General features: G+C 47.6%; 2 protein-coding genes across 3 annotated transcripts in view; one reads left to right on the top strand and one right to left on the bottom strand.

Annotated features, from left to right (window-relative positions):
* The window catches only part of Brpf3 (bromodomain and PHD finger containing 3), a 34,302-nt gene extending 15,639 nt beyond the window's left edge, over window positions 1-18,663 (bottom strand). For both annotated transcript variants that reach the window (XM_046464459.2, XM_046464460.2), the window contains exons 1-8: window positions 18,538-18,663; window positions 13,720-15,205; window positions 10,733-10,889; window positions 8,177-8,308; window positions 5,418-5,546; window positions 4,799-5,111; window positions 3,814-4,119; window positions 1,794-2,300 (exon numbers count right to left, since the gene is read on the bottom strand). In XM_046464459.2, coding sequence (XP_046320415.1) covers window positions 1,794-2,300; window positions 3,814-4,119; window positions 4,799-5,111; window positions 5,418-5,546; window positions 8,177-8,308; window positions 10,733-10,889; window positions 13,720-15,179 — 3,004 coding nt within the window. In that variant the 5' untranslated portion in view covers window positions 15,180-15,205; window positions 18,538-18,663. The remainder of the gene's footprint in view (window positions 1-1,793; window positions 2,301-3,813; window positions 4,120-4,798; window positions 5,112-5,417; window positions 5,547-8,176; window positions 8,309-10,732; window positions 10,890-13,719; window positions 15,206-18,537) is intronic.
* LOC124106741 (basic proline-rich protein-like) lies at window positions 16,805-19,449 on the top strand. The gene is made up of 3 exons (XM_046464492.1): window positions 16,805-16,899; window positions 18,031-19,154; window positions 19,325-19,449. The coding sequence occupies exons 1-3, from the start codon at window positions 16,805-16,807 to the stop codon at window positions 19,447-19,449; spliced, it is 1,344 nt and encodes a 447-aa protein (XP_046320448.1).
* The last annotated feature ends 321 nt before the right edge of the window (window positions 19,450-19,770 follow it).

A 19,770-nucleotide genomic window follows, 5' to 3' on the forward strand; every position in this document is an offset into this window, starting at 1 on the left:
TCACCGAATCCAGCTGTGCCTCAGGTGCCTCACTTGTAAAGGATCAATACCTGTTGTTATGAAATTCAACTAAGGTTGTACATAAGTATTCCTGGGTGTCAGGCCACCTGGAATCATGGGACTGAAATGTATTTTCTCAGTATCTCCAGGCAGGGGCCTCATCAGATTGGATGGTGCCGATGTCCAGACCTAGTTCCCAAGAGCAAGAGATTTCATTTTTAGTGTACAATGTTCTCAGTGCCATTTGGCGGAGCCACAAAGAGCAAAAAGATGACAATAACTGCTCTCAACTACTGAGTATATTAAGTGCTTTACACAGCCTATTTCCAATTCTGAGAGTCTTCCAAGATAAGTATCCTAGCTCCATATCAGAAAGAAGGAAACAGTTCAGAGAGGTTAGTTTTCCTAGGTTACACATCTGTAAGAAGCTGGAATGTGAACTCAGGTACGCCTGACTCTGCTCTTGCCCCTACATACCAACGTTCTTCCCCAACACAGGGAAACTTAGGACAGATAGGAAGAAAAAGTAATGTTGGAAACAAAACATTAGGTTGGAAGGGAGAAAAGCAAGTGCTTGTTACACATTTCAAAGCTATCACATAAAAGAACATGAGAGCGACACAGGAACAAAAGACAAGAGCAGCCCCTCCCTGCCAGCAAGCTAGCCTTCACTATCCAAGACTAAACTACTTTGCCCAGCATTCCTGACCCTCCACGTCTAGGCCCACCTTACTCAAGTAGGCTCCCCCTAACTGTCCCTTAGAGACTGTCTTTCTCCTTATTTCCACACACCTGGGCCTAAGCCCTTCACCCCCATGTATTCGTTTCCATCCTACCCTCACCCCTTAGGGCCAGCTCAGACACCACCAGACTGGGAAGCCTTCCTAACTCTTTCACCTCCAATTACAACAGCTCTGGCAGTGCCACCTGTCACCCTACACTTAACCACATACTGTTGGGTTCTGTGATTTCTCTGAACCTTGGGAGACTACTTTGTTTCCCTACTGAACTGTAAATTCTTCCAGAGCTGGGACTGAGTGAATCAGCTTATTATCCCCACAGGGACCAGTTCATTCTGGACACGTAATAAGAACTTCTCAGTGATATAACCTCACAGCCTACCTCTGGGCCTCATCTCCTCCACCAACCTCTGCTGCAGCCACACTGGTTCCCTTGCTGTTCCTCAGACATGCAAGCATGTTCCCACCTCCAGGGCCAGTGCAGCTGCTAGTCTCTCTTTTGGGAATATTTCTCCTCTGGATACACAAACAGCTCTTGCCTCAACTCCTTCAAATCTTTACTCAAATGTCACTTCCTCAGAAGATCTCTCTGGCCATCCTTTAAAATACCACTCGCATTCCCTATTCCCCTTCCCTGCTGGATTTTTCTTCAAAATTTCTAATACAGGATACCTCATTTTCTTTTGGTTGATTTCCCTTATAAAAGAGGAGATTTTTATCTGTTTTGTTCACTGATTTTTTCCCCCAGTCCCTAAGATAGTGCCTGATATAAATATCTGATGAACAAACTAAAATGAAGATACAAACTACATTAGCATATACAAGCCTGCATCCCCTCAGGGCCAAGAAAAGCTCAGACATAACTTGGCCTTCTGAAATGCCACTCAAAGCCTGTTTCCCTGGGTCGCTACTCATGTTGGTCCCACTGTGAGCTATAGAGCCCTCCATGCTACTAATAGCATGCAGAGGCCTTAGGGAGATAGCCAACTAGGGAAGGTGCTGGCTGGCAAGGCAAAGCAGAAAAGCAGCGAGAGAAGTCTCAGGCAGGGTCACCTGTCTCTTCCTCCTGCTGCGGGGACCTCTCCCCTTCGCTTTCACTACAGCTCCTGCTCCTTGGCCGCTTCCGGGAATGGTGCTCCTCTTCAATGCTGGCTGGAGAGTCAGGAGAGCCCGCCATACCATGGTCCTCGCCATTCTCTGGAGCCCGGTCTGGGCTCCTCTGTAACTTAGCCCCATTCTTGGCCTTCTTGAAGAGGACTGATGTGCGGCGACCCACGCCACTTAGAGAGGCACCAGTAGGGGTGTCAGGAGCCATGACAGACAGTCTGTTGATGCCATTGTCACTGAGCAAGTGATGCAAGGGCTCACTCCCTAGCTGCAGAGATGATTTTTCCAAGAGCTCATCTTCTTCCACCTTTTTGGGCTTTGGGAATCGGCTTGGAGGTTTACTATCATTGATGGGTTTCAGAGTAGGGGGATCTGGGGGAGATTCTTGCTCAGACAAGGAAGGTGCAGGCCCAGTAGGCTCCAGGGTTGGTGGGGGAGGCAGTTTGGAGTCATCTGTTAGAGAAAAAGGGAACCTGCTTGAACATTTTAGAATGAGTCTGACCCTACAAGCCAGATACTGACACTGAAAACCAGGAACCAAAGGTATGGGGCTGGCAAATGTAGAAAGTTTCTTAAAAATTCCAATGCTCAGGTCCCACCCCAGAGCAACTAAACCCAAATCTCTAAAAAATGGGGTATTTTTTTTTTTTTAAAGCTTAACATGTGAGTCTAAGAAGTGAGGGTTACAAACTGTTACTCTACACCTGAGAAAGCTGCCTGCATAGTCAATACTTAGGTTAAGTCCCAGCTTGGCAGATCAGAGGTCTAAAATTCAAGTGTTTTCTGTCTGTCACTGATTTCCTTTCATATCACCCAAGTTAGATCAAGTAGAGCAGGCGGCAAGAATGAGTTTATGGATGTGGAAAATGAGAGCAAGTAAATCAAATCAGTGCTTCCCAAACATGTCTACTCACTTACCACATTGCATCTTTTAAAAATTGAGACTTTCAAGTCACAGCCCAGACTTCCCTATCTGAACCTCTAGAAAGTGAGGCTGGGAATTTGTTTTTGTCTTTTAAACCCTAGTAGATGCTGTGGCATCTGGTCTATGGGGCATGACACTGCCCTGCCAGAGTCCAGAATGGGATTCAATGGCACGCACACGCCACACAGGGAGTTGGTAAGAGTCACATTGAACATTGAACCCTCTAATGCCAAATGTGACCTTTCAGCCATCTTCCCATTCTCTGCCAACTTAAAATAAAATGGACCACTCCCTCCAATTTGGGCCCCTATTTATTGGAGATAAGTCCCAGTCTTTTGGACAGTGTGGGTAAAAGGCCCTCCCAAGCCCTAGGCTCAGATCCCAGGGCAGGTGTGAGAGAGACAATTCTATCCCCAGCAAAGGGGAAGGATTGGGAGCAACTTAGCTTATAAAGCTCCGGAGTTTCTGAGAATCACTTCCCCAGCTACCTTTTATAGCCAGATGCCTCTGCCTGGGAGGGGCCTGCAGACCTGACTCAAGAGCCCAAGACATATGTAGGGTCATTCCTGCTCTGCTATCTCCTCATACCCTCCTAACCTGCTTGAAGACTCTCTCTTCATGGTGGAAGATCTAGACTGATATTTAGCTGAAATGCACAATATGGTCATATCAAGTGCAAAATATTGTGATATTTCTCAATTTAGGTTAGTCAATAGCTACTGCTCCAACACCTAAAACTCCTCTAACTAAACCTCCCCCAAATCAAGCAACTAACCATCCACATCCAGGGCCCCCAGGAGCCCAATCCAAAACAAAAGCCTACATCTACTATGACAGATAAATTTTGGTCTCTACAGGTTATTATATTTTGAATATCATCCCCTGAACATGATATGGAAGGGTGATTCCTCCATGGGCTTCTGCTTGCTCAGAGGATCAGACCTGACCTGAAATTTCCAAAAAATTTCAGCTTAGATTATGCCCATCCCATCCCTCCCACCCAACACACCAGCACCATGCCTGCCTGTGACACACTCTCACCTCTGTCCCCATCATCTTCTGGCTCCTCTTGCAGGGCCTGCTCCAACACAGCTGTATCCCCCGGGGGCCCTGCTGATAGCTCCCCATTGGACATTGTCTTGTTCAATGATGGCAGCTGTGGTGGTGGTGGTGGTTGTGCCAGCTTCTGCCGAAGGGCATTGATCTCCCGGCGCAGCAGGCGGACACGGCGGGTGCGGGCCCCACTGGACCGCATGGCACTCACCAGATCCAGTTTCTCCAGCAGCTCCTTCAGCTGCACCTCTGGAGACAAATGGGCCCGGTTCTCCGGGACGAGGATGTTGTCCACTGCCAGGGAGAAGAAAGGACAGAAGGGGCTGAAGGACCTGCCCAGCCCAGGACAAGGGAAAGGGGCTGAATCCCTCAGATGTGAAATGCTCTCCTGGAATGCCTGGGCCAGTGGCTTCCAGCAACATCACTGCCCAAAGACAGCCACAGGGATAAAGTCAGAATGTCGGAACTATCTGCAGGATACAGTCCCAACATGGGCTCTGTAGAGCAGGCACGAGGCAGCTTGGCAATGCCCTGGCCTGAGTGACTGTTTGCTATTGCCATCAAGCAGCAGAGAGCAGGGGCAGGTGGAGTTGGAGGCTCAGCGGCAACGCTGTCTTTCTGGTCCTCCACCTGCACTGAATGATCCCCCCACACAGCAGCACTGTGCTGCCCTGTCCCATGCTCTAGTGCCACACAGAGGTGATCCAGGAGAGGAAGACTCCTGTGAAGCTTCTCAAACAGACAGCAACACCTGATTTCCCTTTTCTACCACTCAAAAGGTATTCAGTGCACTGGTTAAACTTGACCCTGGGAACTGTTCTATCCACAAGCAGGACAGAACATGTACCTACCCCCAACTTTGCTTCTGGAGCCTACACTAGAGCCCCAAGGCCCACACTGACCCCTGGCTCTCTGAGCTCCGTCCCTGTGTTTTTCCTGGTGCCTTCCCCCCTCACCTATCCAGGCTTCTCACCATCTTCCCAGGAGAAGCGGTAAAAGTCTTCCAATTTGGGTGATTCAGGCAGATGGGTGCCCCTCTCGGGGTCATAGCCGATGTTCTCTGCCTGCCGACGGGCATGCCGCAGAATGGCCCCTCCCAGGTCCCGCAGGCGGACAGCTGCTCGGTGGAAAATTGTGTCTTTAGCATTATACTTCATGCAGTTGGTAACTATAAGGTTAAAGTCCTCCTCAAACTCCTCCAAGGTGCGGTACAGGTGGGACTCCAGCTTCCGCCTCATAGTAGAAAAATCCATTGGCTTGGATATGAATTCCAGGTAATCTGGAACCTAAACATATAAAACCTGTACAATTACAACAACCATTTACTAGCCAAACAGGCACACCCTTCACCGGCACTCTTTGCCTCCCCAGTTTCTGATTTGGGCATACCAGGGGTTCATTCAGAGCCTTGGAGGCCTGGTCCACCCTGACTTAATGCTGACCCTCACCATAGGCAAGTTTATTGGCTTTGCCAGATCACACCACTCAGAGTAACATAAACCCTTCAGCACAGTGCTATCCACCCAGCCCCCAGCCTAGTTACACCCTATTTCCAGGAAGGGTTTGCTGCTTGGGATGTGACAGGAACTTGCCTCACTCAGGTTGACAGGTTCGGCAAAGATGTGTGCAGGATCCTTTTCCTGCAGCAAGTCCAGTGTGGTCCTCAGCAGCACATTGAATGGCATCAGCTCCAACTCCATGGCAGCTTGCTGGACCTTGACCTGTGTGGAAGGTGAGAAGCAATCAGAACATCCCCTGCAAAAATGCAGTGAAACTTTTTTTTGACAACTTAACTTTCATCAATGATCTACAACAAATTTTCACAGAAGATTAAGCTGACCAGTGTATGAGGAGCTATCACCCTATCTTCAGCCTAGGAATAATGACACGACCAGTGGTATGGTATGAAGGTGTCTCTCAAAAGTTCTCGTTGGAACCTTAATTTCCAGTGCAGGAGTTCTGGGGACATGGGACCTGACTGGAAGTGATTTATATATTACAGGATTCACCCTCATGAATGGACTGAGACTGCTCTCATGAGAGTTCTCACAGGAGTGGGTTAGTTTCTGAGAGTGGCTTTGTCATGGAGGTGAATTCTCCCACCTGTGCTCTCACCCCTTTACTTTTCCACCAAGAGATAATGCAGCACGACAGCCCTCACCAGTCCACCCTTGAATTTCCCAGCTTCCAAAATCATGAGCTAGATAATGTATGTGTGATACACACACACACACACACACACACACCATACATATGTATTTATTTATGTATTTGGTACCAGGGATTGAACTCAGAGGTACTTTATCCTCTGAATTATATCCCCAACTCTTTATTTTGAGACAGAATCTCATTAATCTCATAGGCTGAGGGCCTCACTAAGTTGCTGAGGCTGGCCTCAAACTTGCAATCCTCCTGCCTCAGCCTCCTGAGCTGCTGGGATTACAGGTATGTATCACCATGCCTGTTAAACTTTTCATTATAAATTATCTAGTCAGTGTATTCTATTTATAGCAGCAAATGAAGTAAAATAGCCACCATTTTGTAAATGTTTCCTATGTTTCAAACACCATACCAAAACTAATAATGGTAATAATAATTATTACTATTCTAATAGTTTATAATTTTATAACCCATACTAAGTAATAGGAATGCCCTAAACATTTTATAAAATATGTGAGTATATGAGGCAGGTAAAGGTTAGATATTTTACAAACAGGAAGCTGAGGCAGAGAGAGGCTACCTGGCCCAAGGTCATACAGCTAATAAGGGGTAGAATTAAGATTCAGTACAAGACAGTCTGCTTCTTGACCATTATGCCCCTCTACTTCTCTATTGTATTACCTCTGTTAATCACTATAACTCTGAAAGAGAAATTTTTATCTCTATTTTACAAATATGGAACCTGAGGTTTGGAGAAAGTTGATGGAGTCACAAATCTAAGGTCATCTGACTAAAGAAGAGCACAGATGGCATTTTAAAACAGGTCTGACTTAGTCCAAGAAGTACACTGATAAAATTAAATGTGCCTTGGACCAGAATTTTTTTACCTAGAGTTGCAGTTACTGATCCCATTAGCACTAGAGTGTCTGGGTTAGACTGGGGTGACCAGGGCCTTCAGGCTCATCTCTCAAGTGGCAAACGACTTCATATATTTAAAGTGGAATGCTGTACAAATCTTACTTTCTATGTGTACCCTAATGTGAAATGGTTGGGAAGCCCACCTCTTGGCCTCATCAAAACAAGCTGGACTGCTTTACCAGAGCCAGGGCCTCCTCTCCCTCTCATTTCTCTGACCTGAGGCAGGAAGAAAAGTACAACTATGGGACCAAGCCTGGGATGGCACTTAAAGTCTGAATTCATGGAGAAGATCCTGAGATAGCCTCCATGGTCACCCATGCTAAATATGGTAAGAGCTGCCCAGAAGCATAAGGAAAAACTCAGGCTATTGACCTGCTAGAGAAACAGTGATATAGGGTTCAGAGAAAGAGAGTAAGGAGCATTTTTAACCCAGGCCTCTGAAGCACATGAGTAACGGCTGCTATTCCTGGACCAGAGAGAACAATTCTGGCTTCTCATCCATTCAATTAATAGTATTTGCTCTCTGCCATGTGCAGAGCCCTACAATAGATACTTTAGTAAGAAAAAGGGTATCAGTAACAACAACTACTGACACTTCTATAGTCCTTACTAGGTAAGCACTGTTCTAAGCTACTTTTTACATATACAAAGTCATCTAACCTCACAAAGACCTTATGATTTAGGCTCTTTTATTACCCCCATATCACAGATGAAGAAATGAAGGTATTAAGAGATTAAGTACCTTGCTTAGTGTTACACAGGTAGTAATTAGCAGAGCCAGGATTTAAACCCAATCTAGTGTCACAGCCCATGTTCCTAAACCCCTGTGCTATATCACCTACCTCACCATGCTCAGGGGAATAGAATTTCCTAGAATTGAGGTTGGGAAATTTAAATGATTCAAGACCATAGTGTTTAAGGGCCAAGTGAGAACCCTCAGCAACTCCCAGGCCAAAGGTTTTCAGTGATACCCATTAGAATGGCCTAAGAAGCTCTTCAAAATATTTAAGGTAGGCTTCCCACTGAAACATCCTGAATCAGAAACTCTAGGTATGCACTCAGGCATGTGATAAGAAACTTATGCTTGAAGCCACAAAGAGTTGAACCTCAAAACATAGAAGCCATCAGCAGCTCTATACCAAATACAGAGCAGGTAGACCTTGGAGCCCATACAGCTGGGCAGGAAAGGAAGCAAGGGGTCTCCTAGTGCCACACTAAGATTGGGAGAAAGGGACCCCGACAAGGCGCCCCATGACTGGGGGTTCCTCCTTACCTGCTCCCGCTTGAGCTTTTCTCTCTTCCGAATCAGCTCAACTAGCAGCCGCGCCCGCTCCAAGTCATGCCGCAGCTTCTGCCAGTATTTCAGCTCTTCCTTCACTGCACTTGTCTTTTCATCGTGTTCTCGCTGTAGGAAGCAAGAGGAGGAGCTGGGGGCCTTCTTCCTCTCCATAGTTCTCTCCCTATCCAAGCCCCACAGGCTTCAGGAGATAGCAGAACCTCACCCAAGAGCCTCCATTTCACCCCTCTTGCCCTGTGCCTTCCTCCCATCCTTCCCTGGCCTTATAACAAGATTCTCCATTAACAGTACAATAACCACTGCTGGGACTCCTTCTCCTGGTCCCTCAGGGATACCCGAGATCAGTTAGGGCCCTCAGGGCTAGAAAGAATTTCAGAAGAAAACTAATAGACACCTTAGGGGTGGAAAGAATCTCACCCTAGAGCTTCAATTTGGCTAGAAAACAAAGTCAAGTTCTTACTATTTGCTTGTACTAAGTGGCTTGAACAAAAATCTGTCAATTCTGTCCTAGAAGAGATGATAGTTGTTGGGGGAAAGAAAAGACCCAGTGTTTAAAACCAAAGCGCATGAAGACAATAAAAACTGATAATGTAAAACTGCACATAAAATGCGGACAAGACAGAAAGTAGAGAGGTGGGGGTTAGATAGGGAAAAGTTTCCTTGGAAGTATCCTGCAAGAGCTTTTGCATACAGTAGTAGACATAGATAGGCTAAGCAGTAAGGGAGGTCTCTTCTGGAACTGACAGGACCAGAGGGACAGAAATGTAGAGGTAGAATTAGTGATTCTGTGTTTAGTTGAGTAAAATGGGCTGGCCAAAGTAGAGAAGCTGGAGAACCACAAAAGCCATAGAACCCAGGATCCAGCTGACAAGAAGCCTCAAATGCCAGGGTAAAGAACCTGGACTTGGCCTCCTTGGAGAGGGAGAGTATATTCTGGAAAAGGAAGTGATAGAATGGAAAAACAGTATATGTGACCCCACCAGTCGTAGAGCAAAGAATTAGAGGCTGGAGACACCTACAAAACTATTGTTGAAAAGAAAACTATTGCTGAGACTGAGGGGGCATGGATAGGCAAGGTAGCATAAAATAAAGACAAAGGACTAAACTGATAAATCCCCCCAATAGCTTAAAGAATGATTAATTCTGACTCATTATAGGGTAAAAGTCAAAAGTAACTCTAAGGTGGAGAATTCTTGATATGAAGTCAGGAGGGGGAAGAGTTCCACGGCAAAAATGAGAAAATAAGTTTACTAAAAGGAAGGAAGATAATTCATTCAGGTTCCAGAATCTGAGTTACAGTAACTACCTACACATGGAAGGATCCCAAAGGGACTGAGGACAGAAAAAAGGGATGAGAATAGCAAAAAATCTGGAGATACTGACACAACAGTTATTTTCAATTATTTTTACTTGGACTTGCTCTCTAAGTAAATAAGCAGGCAGCAGAGGGAATATTACTGTTAAAGACTTAAAAAAGGGATCAGCAAAAGGTACAATCAGAGGGGTAGAAGAGATGGGAAATGATATCACGGAAAAGCTTAGACAAACAAAGACCCAAAAAGAAATGCATCTTGGGGCTGGGGTTGTGGCTCAGTGGTAAGAGCGCTTGCCTAACATGTGTGAGGCACTGGCTTCAATTCTAAGCACCGCAAACAAATAAATAAAATAAAGGTCCCTCAACAACTAAACAAAAAATTTTTTTACAAAAAGAAAAGAAAAGAAAGAAATGCATCTTGATGGGCAGTATGGTGGGAATTTAAGGAAAGACTTGCTGGAGGAGGTCACTGACGTAAGGGAGAATTCAGGGAAGCAAATGGTCCAGAAGGCTCAAGAGGAACCAGACATAGGTTTGTACTTCAGGAACTTAGTTACAAAAGGCAAACTAAGATCAAACAGAATGCACCAGTAACAGGAAGGTTTCTTTCTTTTCTGGAACAACACTGTGGGATGATTTAAAGGCAGAAGTAATGAAGGATGTAAAGAGGGAGAGAAAACGGAAGATGTAAATACTGGAAGGAAAATCAGGAGCAAAAAAAAAAAACAAAACATAAAATATGCAGCAACTATAGTTGTTAACGGCTAAAGGCCACCACAATTGGGTGAGCTGTGCACTATAATAAGATCATAAGTTTTTTTATTTACTATGACACATTTTTTGGCAGATGGCAGTGTACTGTCTTGAGAAAAGGGCGCCTTTTTCTAATTCACACAATGCAGCCACCCTGGCTCTTCTTCCTTTCTGTCCCATCTGGAGGGTTTCCCCACTATAGGGAAAGTTGAGCTGGCCCTACACTCTCCCCTAGAATTTGCTCCTAAGTCAAGCCTCTACCATCCAGAAAGGGCTGCTGTTAGGTCTGAAGATATCTGTAGTGCTGGAGGTTATTTCCAGGACAGACTACCCAGCAGGGTGATCATCTGTATAAAAGGCTCCACAGAGAACTCAGGGATAGGCGCCAGCCCCTCCTCTCAAATCTTCACTTCTCCTTCAGGCTCAACCTCCCTCCACCAGCCTCCAATCATCACTCCACCTACCTGTTCAGCGTTTCTTTGGGATTGCAAGTGAGAGTGCAGGCGCCGGATGAGGGGGACACCATTCCGTGCCTGCCGCTTCAACAGCCAGTAGTTGTGAAGCCGCTGCATGAACTGGTTTTTCCTCTGAAAGGAGAGACCACTACAGATCTTGTTCAACCTTGAGTAGAGGCACAGAGAAGTGAAAGATAGGGTCAGAGGGCAGCCCAGATTATAGCCCACACATCCTATCCAGAACCCGGTTCATTTCTGAGAGGAAGATAGAATAAAATAGCCAAATGCCTCACCTCAGAGAAAGCCTTGAAAAAGATAGCAAAGTTAAGCAGCTCAGATTCAGCAAGAGGTACTTTACTTGCTTTTCCACCTCCTGTGTCACAGCCTTGATCCTCCAAAAGAACCTATTTCCTGTGATCCTGGACTCCTTTATTCCAAGTATTATCTGAGAAATGGGCCTGTACACTAAAACCTCCACCCTCCTATTAGTAAAGGCAGCAAAAGAAACAGGAACTTAAATAAGCTATGGGCAATGTGGTCACTATTACTGCCTCATGTGGCTGAGGATCCCAGCTCACAATCAAGAAGGAAGGAAAAACCAGTAGGAATACATCAGGTTACTGCTTTCTGAGCCCAAATGCAACCCTTTAAGAGTTGTTTGATCTCTGATTTTCATTTTTAAAAATCAACAGCCTAAAAATGCCTAATTTTGAGCCAAATGGAGAAAAAAATGGATCTAAAGGTGTAGGATGGAGGATCTGAGGGAAAACCTAGCTAAACTACCCAAAAGAGAAGTCTTAAGGTCTGGGGTTAGGCCTGTAACACCTGGGGTGGAAGGAACCAGTAAGAACCTAAAATTTCTATGTTAATGCCCACACTGTAGGAGGAGAAACACTATTTACGTCACAAAAGACAGAAAAGCAGCTTAGATGTATCAATTGAATAAATGGTCAATGCAATGGATGCAGTTAATAAGATGGTGGATCTGAGTGAGATCTGAATCTATGATCTCTCTGCTCTACCATGGTGCATTCAAAATTGTTTCTCCACAGGGTAAGTCAGGTCTCAGTGCTCCTGTGTTATTTCCTCTGTTTTGTCTCTTCACCCCACTCCACTGAAAAGAAAATAAGTGTGGTTAATCAAGAAGGCGGAACCTTAGAAGGATGGGCATGTTGGGCAGGACATTGCTTACTTGGGTGTTGTTCATCTTCACAGTCAGACACTCCTGCCCCAAAGCCAAGCTTATAAAATCAAGACCTACACCTTTCCCCAAAGGACAGATCCCCACCAATGCCCATGCCAAGCACACCTGCCCAGATGCAGGCAGCCCCCTCCCTCTACAACCTTTTGGCCATGGGGGGCCCCAACAGCATTTGTGCAAGTAGGGAAAAGAATAATAATAATAAAATAGCAGCAGCAGCAGTGACCACCATTTATTGAGTACTTACTATTTGCCAGACACTGTGCTAAGTGCTTTACTAATATTACCTCATTTAGTTTTCAGAATTCTATGTGACGATTCATTTATAAATAAACTAACTAAGACTTAGAGCTGTTAAGCAACATGTCGAGTCATATAAGTACTAAGTAACAGAAGGTCCGTCTGGCTGTTAGTCAGTGTAGCTGGTGCCTGGGAGAGGCTCTAGAAGGACAGACATGACACCCAAAGATCTAGCCCCAGGGCCTAGTCACACTACAGACAGGGACAAAGCATGGATCTACTTACCTCAGGGAAGAGGTAGCCTAGAACAGCTCTATGCCTAGAATACACCCAGAATCACTGGAATTCTAACTTGGGCCATAGGTTGCAACAAGAGCATCCCTGCCTTGATCTCACTTTTATGTCTTCTTCCTCGTCTGCCAAGTCTGGTTAGGCAGATTTGTCCAACCAGAAATGTAAACAGATTTCATACTTTTCATTCCCCACAATCTTCCAGTATTCCTTTCTCCCTAACCTTTTCATGGAGGCGACAGTACTAGCCTCGAGGTATCATGAGCTACAGCTTGTAATCCAAATCTGTCACTTTTCACCTGGTCCCATTTCTTAGAACAGGATGTGGCATGTAGTAAGTGCTCAATAAATATATCATTGAATGAATAAAGATGTAAACAACTTTACCTCCCGGGGCCGTGGTTTCTTCATCTGGGGGTATGGGAGAAGGTGCAAGGACTACATTAGATGAACAATCTCCAACATTCCTTCCTGCTCTAATCCTGTATACTTGCTAATGAATCACCCTTGAGATGAGCCCCTGCTGGAAAATCCTCCTTGTTTCTTGCTTTTCTACCAAATTCCCACCTAACTGCTTCAACAACTTAACTGAGATTTTAAAACAAGTACAATGATTTCTCTACAGCTTCAATGGGGGCCCAGGAGTTTTAGTTACACAGCTAAATTTTCCCCTAAATCTAAAGATTCTGAAAAGAAGGAATAAAACGTTCTTCCCACACTGCCACCCCCTCATACAAAGTCCCTGATACACCCAGGACAGAGTTTGTTGTACAGAAAACCTGTCAACCCCTTATCAGAGTGGTTCCAAATTAGGAATACTTCTATTCACCCAGGGGTGTTTGGAAACTCGTGTGAGGTTTTCACAAAGATCAGGCAATTGGATGGGATGAAACGCATTTACCAAGAGCAAGGATGCTAATAAACATTTAGAAATGTAAGGGACAGTTCTAACAATGAAGAATTATTCTGTCCAAAATGCCAATTAGTGCCCTTCTAAAAAATACTACCTTATATATCCTGTTACCCGAGTTTCTAAGCAACTCAAGTGTTTTGCTTTACCCGGAACCAAAGGAAACACATTACTATGAGGATACAATCAAAACCACAAAACAAGCTGGGTGAGCCAGAATCCAAAGGAGATATTTAAATATGGGGCATAGAAAAAGACATCCACCAACCATATTTGAGGAAGGCCTGGCCCAAAGCCAAGACCAAACCAAGAAGAAATCATGAATCGTTAAAGAGTCCATCTGGGCAGGCTCACCTGTAAGAGGGTATCTGTGGGACAGTGACCATGGGGACAGTGGCGGTCCCCATGGTGGGTGTGTCTCGGCCTGCTTCCTCTGGCTCCTTCTTGATCTTTTGCTTCAAACTCATCTTGTTCTTCTTGGGCACTCCCTTCAGAGGGCCACCCACCCCACTTTGGCCTTCCTGCTCCTCCTCCTCCACTTCTTCCTCTTCTTCTTCCTCCCCACCACCCTCCTTCAGCCCATCCTCGTCCCCAGCCTCACTGAGGCTTCTGGGGGAGTCACCCTTCCTCCTGGCAGTGGCAGAACCTGGTGGCGAGTGGGCCTCACAGTAGGCGGTCTTACGCACGGTGAAGATGGTGCCATTGAGGCTGGTTTCTCGCATGGGCTCAATCTTCATGAAGAGCCCAGCCCGCTGTGCACATGTCACATGGAAGGCTGTGTAGCAGTTCACTTTATGGCACTGGATAGCTGCACCCAGCCCCTTCTGCTTGCAGATATAGCAGGTGAGTTTCCATCGGGCAGGTGGGATGTTGTCGATGCCCTCAATAGGCTCCAGGAAGACAGTGTTAGCAAAACAGACTTCTGGAATCCAGATGGCACACACTACATGGGCCCAATGCCCATCACTGGTCTGTTTGAAGGCACCACCCTTGTTGGGGCAGAGGACACAATCCACAGGCCGAGAGGGAGACTGCAGGCAGCAGCGGCATAACCACTGGCCCTCGGGGATATAGGGTACACCATAGCACTCCTGATGTACGGCCAGGTTACAGATGTCACAGAAAAGAATGACATTGCTATTATGACATTCATCATCCAGGCATACACAGCAGAAGGCATCTTCATCAATGAGTGACTGTTGGGCCCCACTGCTACGACTCTCCAAGTATGACTCCTTCTCAAGCCGGTCCACCAGCAGCTCAAAGGTGTCTGCTGACACCAAACTGTGCCCATCTACTCGCCGCTTTTCATTCACCATGTCCAGCCAGGCAAGGTCCTCCTCATCCATGTCATACTCTACCTCTGCATCCAGGTCTTCAGGTGGCTTCTCAATGTAGCGGTAATAGGCAGCGGGCAATGGGGGTGCTTCAGGCTGGCTGCCTGGATCCACCACACGGAAGCTGGGCTGTGGGAGGTGGAAGGAAGTTCCAGATGCATGCTTAGAGCAGGATTCCTTCTTTTTGCCCTTGGATGACGTTTTCTTGGACTTGCCTGGGAACTGAGGCTGCTCACTGTTTTCTTTGTTACTATTGCATTCGGTGATATCCTGAGCAGTCAGTTCATCTTCAGTGATGATCTTAAGTGGGTCATAGATGCTGATACGATGCAGGCGTCCATCAATATCCACCTCAACAATACGCTGGGCCTGGGCATATGTCAGGGTCTCCCGGGTGGGTGAGCACTTGAGACTGTAGGGGGATGGGGAACGCCGGCCCTCGGCATTCTGCCGCGACTTCCGGCGAGGCTTCCTCATGGCACCTAGGAACCAAGGAGACTGGCCTAAGGAGAGAAGACCAGGAGACTGTGAGCTGGATATTCATGCATGTATGTATCCACTCACCCTTCCATCCAATCAAGTGGCCACTGGGAGGACTAGCTGTTCCCTTAGTCTGAATAGTCTGCCCCTGAGGCATCCACAGGGCTTTACCTCCTTCAGGCCTTTCAACAAACAGCATTTCTCAGTGAGACCTTCTCATTACTCTGTACACCACTGCAAATACCTTCTCATTACTCTGTACACCACTGCAAATACCTTCTCATTACTCTGTACACCACTGCAAATACCTTTTCTCCACCAGCTATGGACCTTTTATCCTGCTTTATTTTCTCCTATAACACACTCCATCTTCTACCATGCAATGTAATTTACCTATATATAATGTTTATTATTTGCTTCCTTCTGCTAAAATATAAGTTCCAAAGGGTTGGGAATTTATGCCTGTCTTCACTGCTATATCCCCAGTGCCTAGAGTGATGCCCACCTCCTAATCCTTCAATCAGGATTAGACGAATATATTCAGTGAATGAAAGGAGAAATGATCCCTGTCTTCAAGGTGCTATGCCTTAAGGGAAGGGAAAGAAAACAGATCCTCACAATATGACACATGGAAAGAGCTAATGTTCAAATGGTCTATGTAAGGTTGTGGGACACTAACTGTGAAAAAAGAGAGGGTGCTTAAGACTTCAGAAAGAGAAAACAGGATGGCCACAGTGGTACACATTGGTAGTCTCAGCTACCTGCAAGACTTAGGTGGAAGGATCACTTGAGCCCAAGAGTTTAAGGCCTGCTGGACAACATTGCAAGATCCTGTCTCAAAGGAAATGTTTTTGAGCTCTATACCTGAACACTACGCCCCATTAGTGGATTGAAAACTCACAGGTCTAGAGCCCTCTTCCAATCCATCTTACCATGATCAAAAGCCCTATCTGGGCAGGGGTGAGGCCCTGGGTTCAATCCTCAGCATCACATAAAAATAAAATAAAATAAAGGTATTGTGTCCAACTACAACTAAAAAATAAATATTTTTTAAAAAGCCCTATCTCTTCCCCGCCCCCCACTTTTTTTAAGTGGTACTGGGGATTGAACCCAGGGCCTTACACATATTAGACAAGCACCCTACATCTGAGGTGCATCCCTAGCCCTTTTTAATTTTATTTTGAGACAGGATCTAAGTTGCCCAGCACATGCAGTCTCCCTGCCTCAGCCTCCTAAGTAGCTGAGATTAATGGGCATGTGCCTGCATGCCCAGCTCCAGAAGTCCTATCTCTTCTGTTCAGGGTGAAGGCATCTAAAAGGCTTATCACATGTGGTCAAAGGCTTCAAACTACAGTATGCAGGGCATTTCCTGCAAATGGAAGCAACCAGGATAATTGGCTAATAATATATTTCCAAGCAGAAACCCTGCAAGTTCTGGGAGTAGCACCAAAATATTTTTACAGTTTAAGTGTACTGTGTGGGTTCCTCAGTGGAACCAAGACCAAGGTGACTGGGACAATTATCTGAGGTAAATTCCCAGTACTTTGTTACCTCATACTTACATCTAGTCTACCCTTGTGAAACAAGGAGAAAGCTCTAAAGTTTTCCACAACATTCTCAGGATGGAGGGAACTAGGGTATGTGGTTATCAAAGCCATTACTACCAGAAAGACTTTGGGGATATGGTGTCCCACAGTATGGGCACAGATTTGGAAAGGTATGAACAGAGAAAGAGCTTTCAAGGGGAAAAACCAATTTCATCATCTTGGTTGCAGCACCAACCATCTTTACAAAGTGGATGGTGATAATAATTTAACACACTTTTACTAATCACAAAACCCGTTTCCTTTTGGTATTGCTCACAACCACCTTGGATGACATAGAGATAGTATTTTTTTCCATCTTGTGCAGCTCAGAAGGGTGTCACTCAACCCAGAGCCAGTATAAGGTGGTGTGGTACGAAAAGAGGTTCTGGGGCAATCGAGGTTCTAATCTTGGCCCTATGGGACTCGGAATAAGTCTTCTAACTCCATACTTCATCAGTAAGGAGGCTAATAACATCTACCTCTTAAGGGCTGCTGTTTGTTAATAAAGTATTATCAACATCAACATCCTTATTTAAAAGGCCTTCTATCCCAAAGTGACTGAAACAAACAACCTGCCCAAGGAGCGGCAGGCACACACCCCATTTGGAAGCTCAAGGAAACAGAATCATCACAGCAATTCTGTCCAGGTTCCAGATACCCTTGGCCACGAGATTCCTTCCAAATACCAAGTTCCCAGAGGCAGGCCAGGCCAGCAGATGTGCTTCATTACCGCCACCCCCCAAGGCAAGGGAGCCCCTAGGAGAGACAGACCTCTACCTCCATAGTTCACTGAGCCCTCCCTTCAGCAAGCCCTGCACAGTCTTCCCACCTGCCACCTCCTCCGCAGCTCAGCAATCTCTCAACCAACCAGCAAGTATCTATGCAGACCTCTTCTGTCCCACCCAAGCCTCTAGCCGCGGGGAGGCAAACCCTACAGGAGGAAGGGCTGCAGCTGAGGAAATCGAAATGAGCTTCGCCCACAAGGCGCTGACAGTCGCGTTTTTTTGGCGGGAGTTTTTCAACCTACACAGCTCTTTCCACATACCTATGAAATACCCTCAACATCTCCCCGAGATGTTCTCAGCAGCCCCTGGTCCCCTACTCGCCCACCCCACCCAGATCCCCCAAAGAACCAGGAGTTTCTGCAATTAGACGGAATCTCCTGCACTCTACACAAGACACTCCTGAGACGAGGGGAGACCCCAGTCGAGGCTACTGCCCCTTTAAGGGACGCCTCTTTCAGAAGAATCTTGACCCCTCAGAGAAGAAAAAAGGAGGGAAATAACATCTCCTCCCCAGAGGGGAGAGAGAGGGCTAGGGCATCAGAGACATACTGACGCGGAGTCCGACCCTCAGAGAAAGCGAGCGCCAGCGAACCAGCGGGGCAGAGAGCCGAGCGCCTATTGGCCGCCTGACCTGCCCGTCAGGGGGAACTGGAGGGCCAAGGGAAGCACAGGGGGCGGAATTCTCCTCTGGTGTGGCCAATTGGAGAGCGTGGCGGAGGCGGGGCTTGGCAGCTTGGCTTCTAGGGCCGGGGGGAGACAAGATGGCGGGTGCGGGAGGGGGTCCTTGCTTTTCAGCTCCCCCACTCGCCCGCCTTCTCCTTCTCCGCCGCCGCCCTCGCTCCAAGAGAGAGCTTTCGCGCCGCCCCCGCCCCGCTTGGGAAGCCTCCCGCTCCCCGGTTTCCACCCCCCCGCGAAGTCCCTGGTCCCCGTAGGCCCTGCTGCTCCCGCCCCCGCTCCGTCCGGCCCCGCTGCCGCCCCCATTACCTCAGCCGCCGGCCCGGCCCCACCGTTCGGGGCCCCTGGGCGCGGGCGGGACGGCTGCCGAGCAGGTCGGCGCGGCCCTGGGAGCGGAGCGCGGCCTCCTCCCGCGCCAGCCTCCGCGGCCTCCGCCGTGCCCCCTCCCGGCGCGCGCTGGGGCCCCAGCCCGGCCGCCGCCACTGCCGCCGCTCCCGGGGGAGGAGGGGGAATGGAGCCGCCGCCGCCGCCGCTGCCGCCACGGAGCCCGGCCGAGGGGAGGGAGGGATCAGCCCCCAGGCAGGATCCGCCCCTCCGGCCTCCCCCCGCCACCTCCACCCCTTCCCTCGCTCCCTCCCTGGCTCCGCGGGCTCTCCCGCTGAACAGGAGCGAGAGCGCGAAAGGGGGAAACGGGAAAAAAATCCCCCCGCCCGTGCCCGGCGCTGCTGCGGCCGGGGCTGCGCGGCGAGGAGCGCGGAGCCGCTGCCGCCACGGGGCACCGTCCCCAGCTCTGCCTCACGGTGGCGGTGCGGACGCGGCGGGGGCACCGAACAGAAACCGGGTCTGCGCCCGCCGCAGCCCCGACTACCCCGGCCCTGCCCGCGGCGGGATGAGCCCGTCCGGAGAGCTGGAGACGTTCGGGTCTAGTTGGAAAAGACTAGGGTCCCTAACTCTTTAGAGTCGTCTCCCCCCATTATTGCGGGAGAGGTGACCAAGGTTTGGTGTAACAAACCCCCTCCGAACTGAAGGGCTCTACAAAGGTTAAGCGAGAGCAATTAATAGAGCTGAAACCGGCCTCTGGTTTATTGGGGTGCAGGTGCCTGTACTACTCCCAGAAAGTCGCCCCCTCCCCCAGGTCCTGAGGACAAAGGTCTAGCGATGTCCGTCCCCTCCCCCAGTGAGGACAGCCAGGGAAGACCCGCGTCTGTCGTGTGCGGGTGAGCGTCTTGTACCACACAAGACATCCTTTTTAAGAAACAGATCTGACTTTTCGTTATGTGCCATCCTTTCCCTTCTGTATTTAAAAAGAGTAAACATAAAAGTTTTGACAGTGTACTTAGGGACGTCTGGTAACTGGTTTGTCACTGTAGGCATGGGAAACACTTTCTCCTTAAGTCTGAGTTGGCTAGGAATGGGTTAATTTAATATACTAGGGGCTTTCTAAAAGATGCCTGACAAAGAGCAACTTCAAACTCAGATGTAATCAAACTGGCTTTTGATTTGATTTATAAAAAATGAACTTTAAAAGGGCTTTTTTGCCAC

The sequence above is a fragment of the Marmota monax genome, unplaced genomic scaffold (genome assembly GCF_021218885.2).
Source record: "Marmota monax isolate L192 unplaced genomic scaffold, Marmota_monax_Labrador192_F-V1.1 WCK01_AAM20220418_F8-fsc00211, whole genome shotgun sequence".
Classification (NCBI taxonomy): domain Eukaryota; kingdom Metazoa; phylum Chordata; class Mammalia; order Rodentia; family Sciuridae; genus Marmota; species Marmota monax.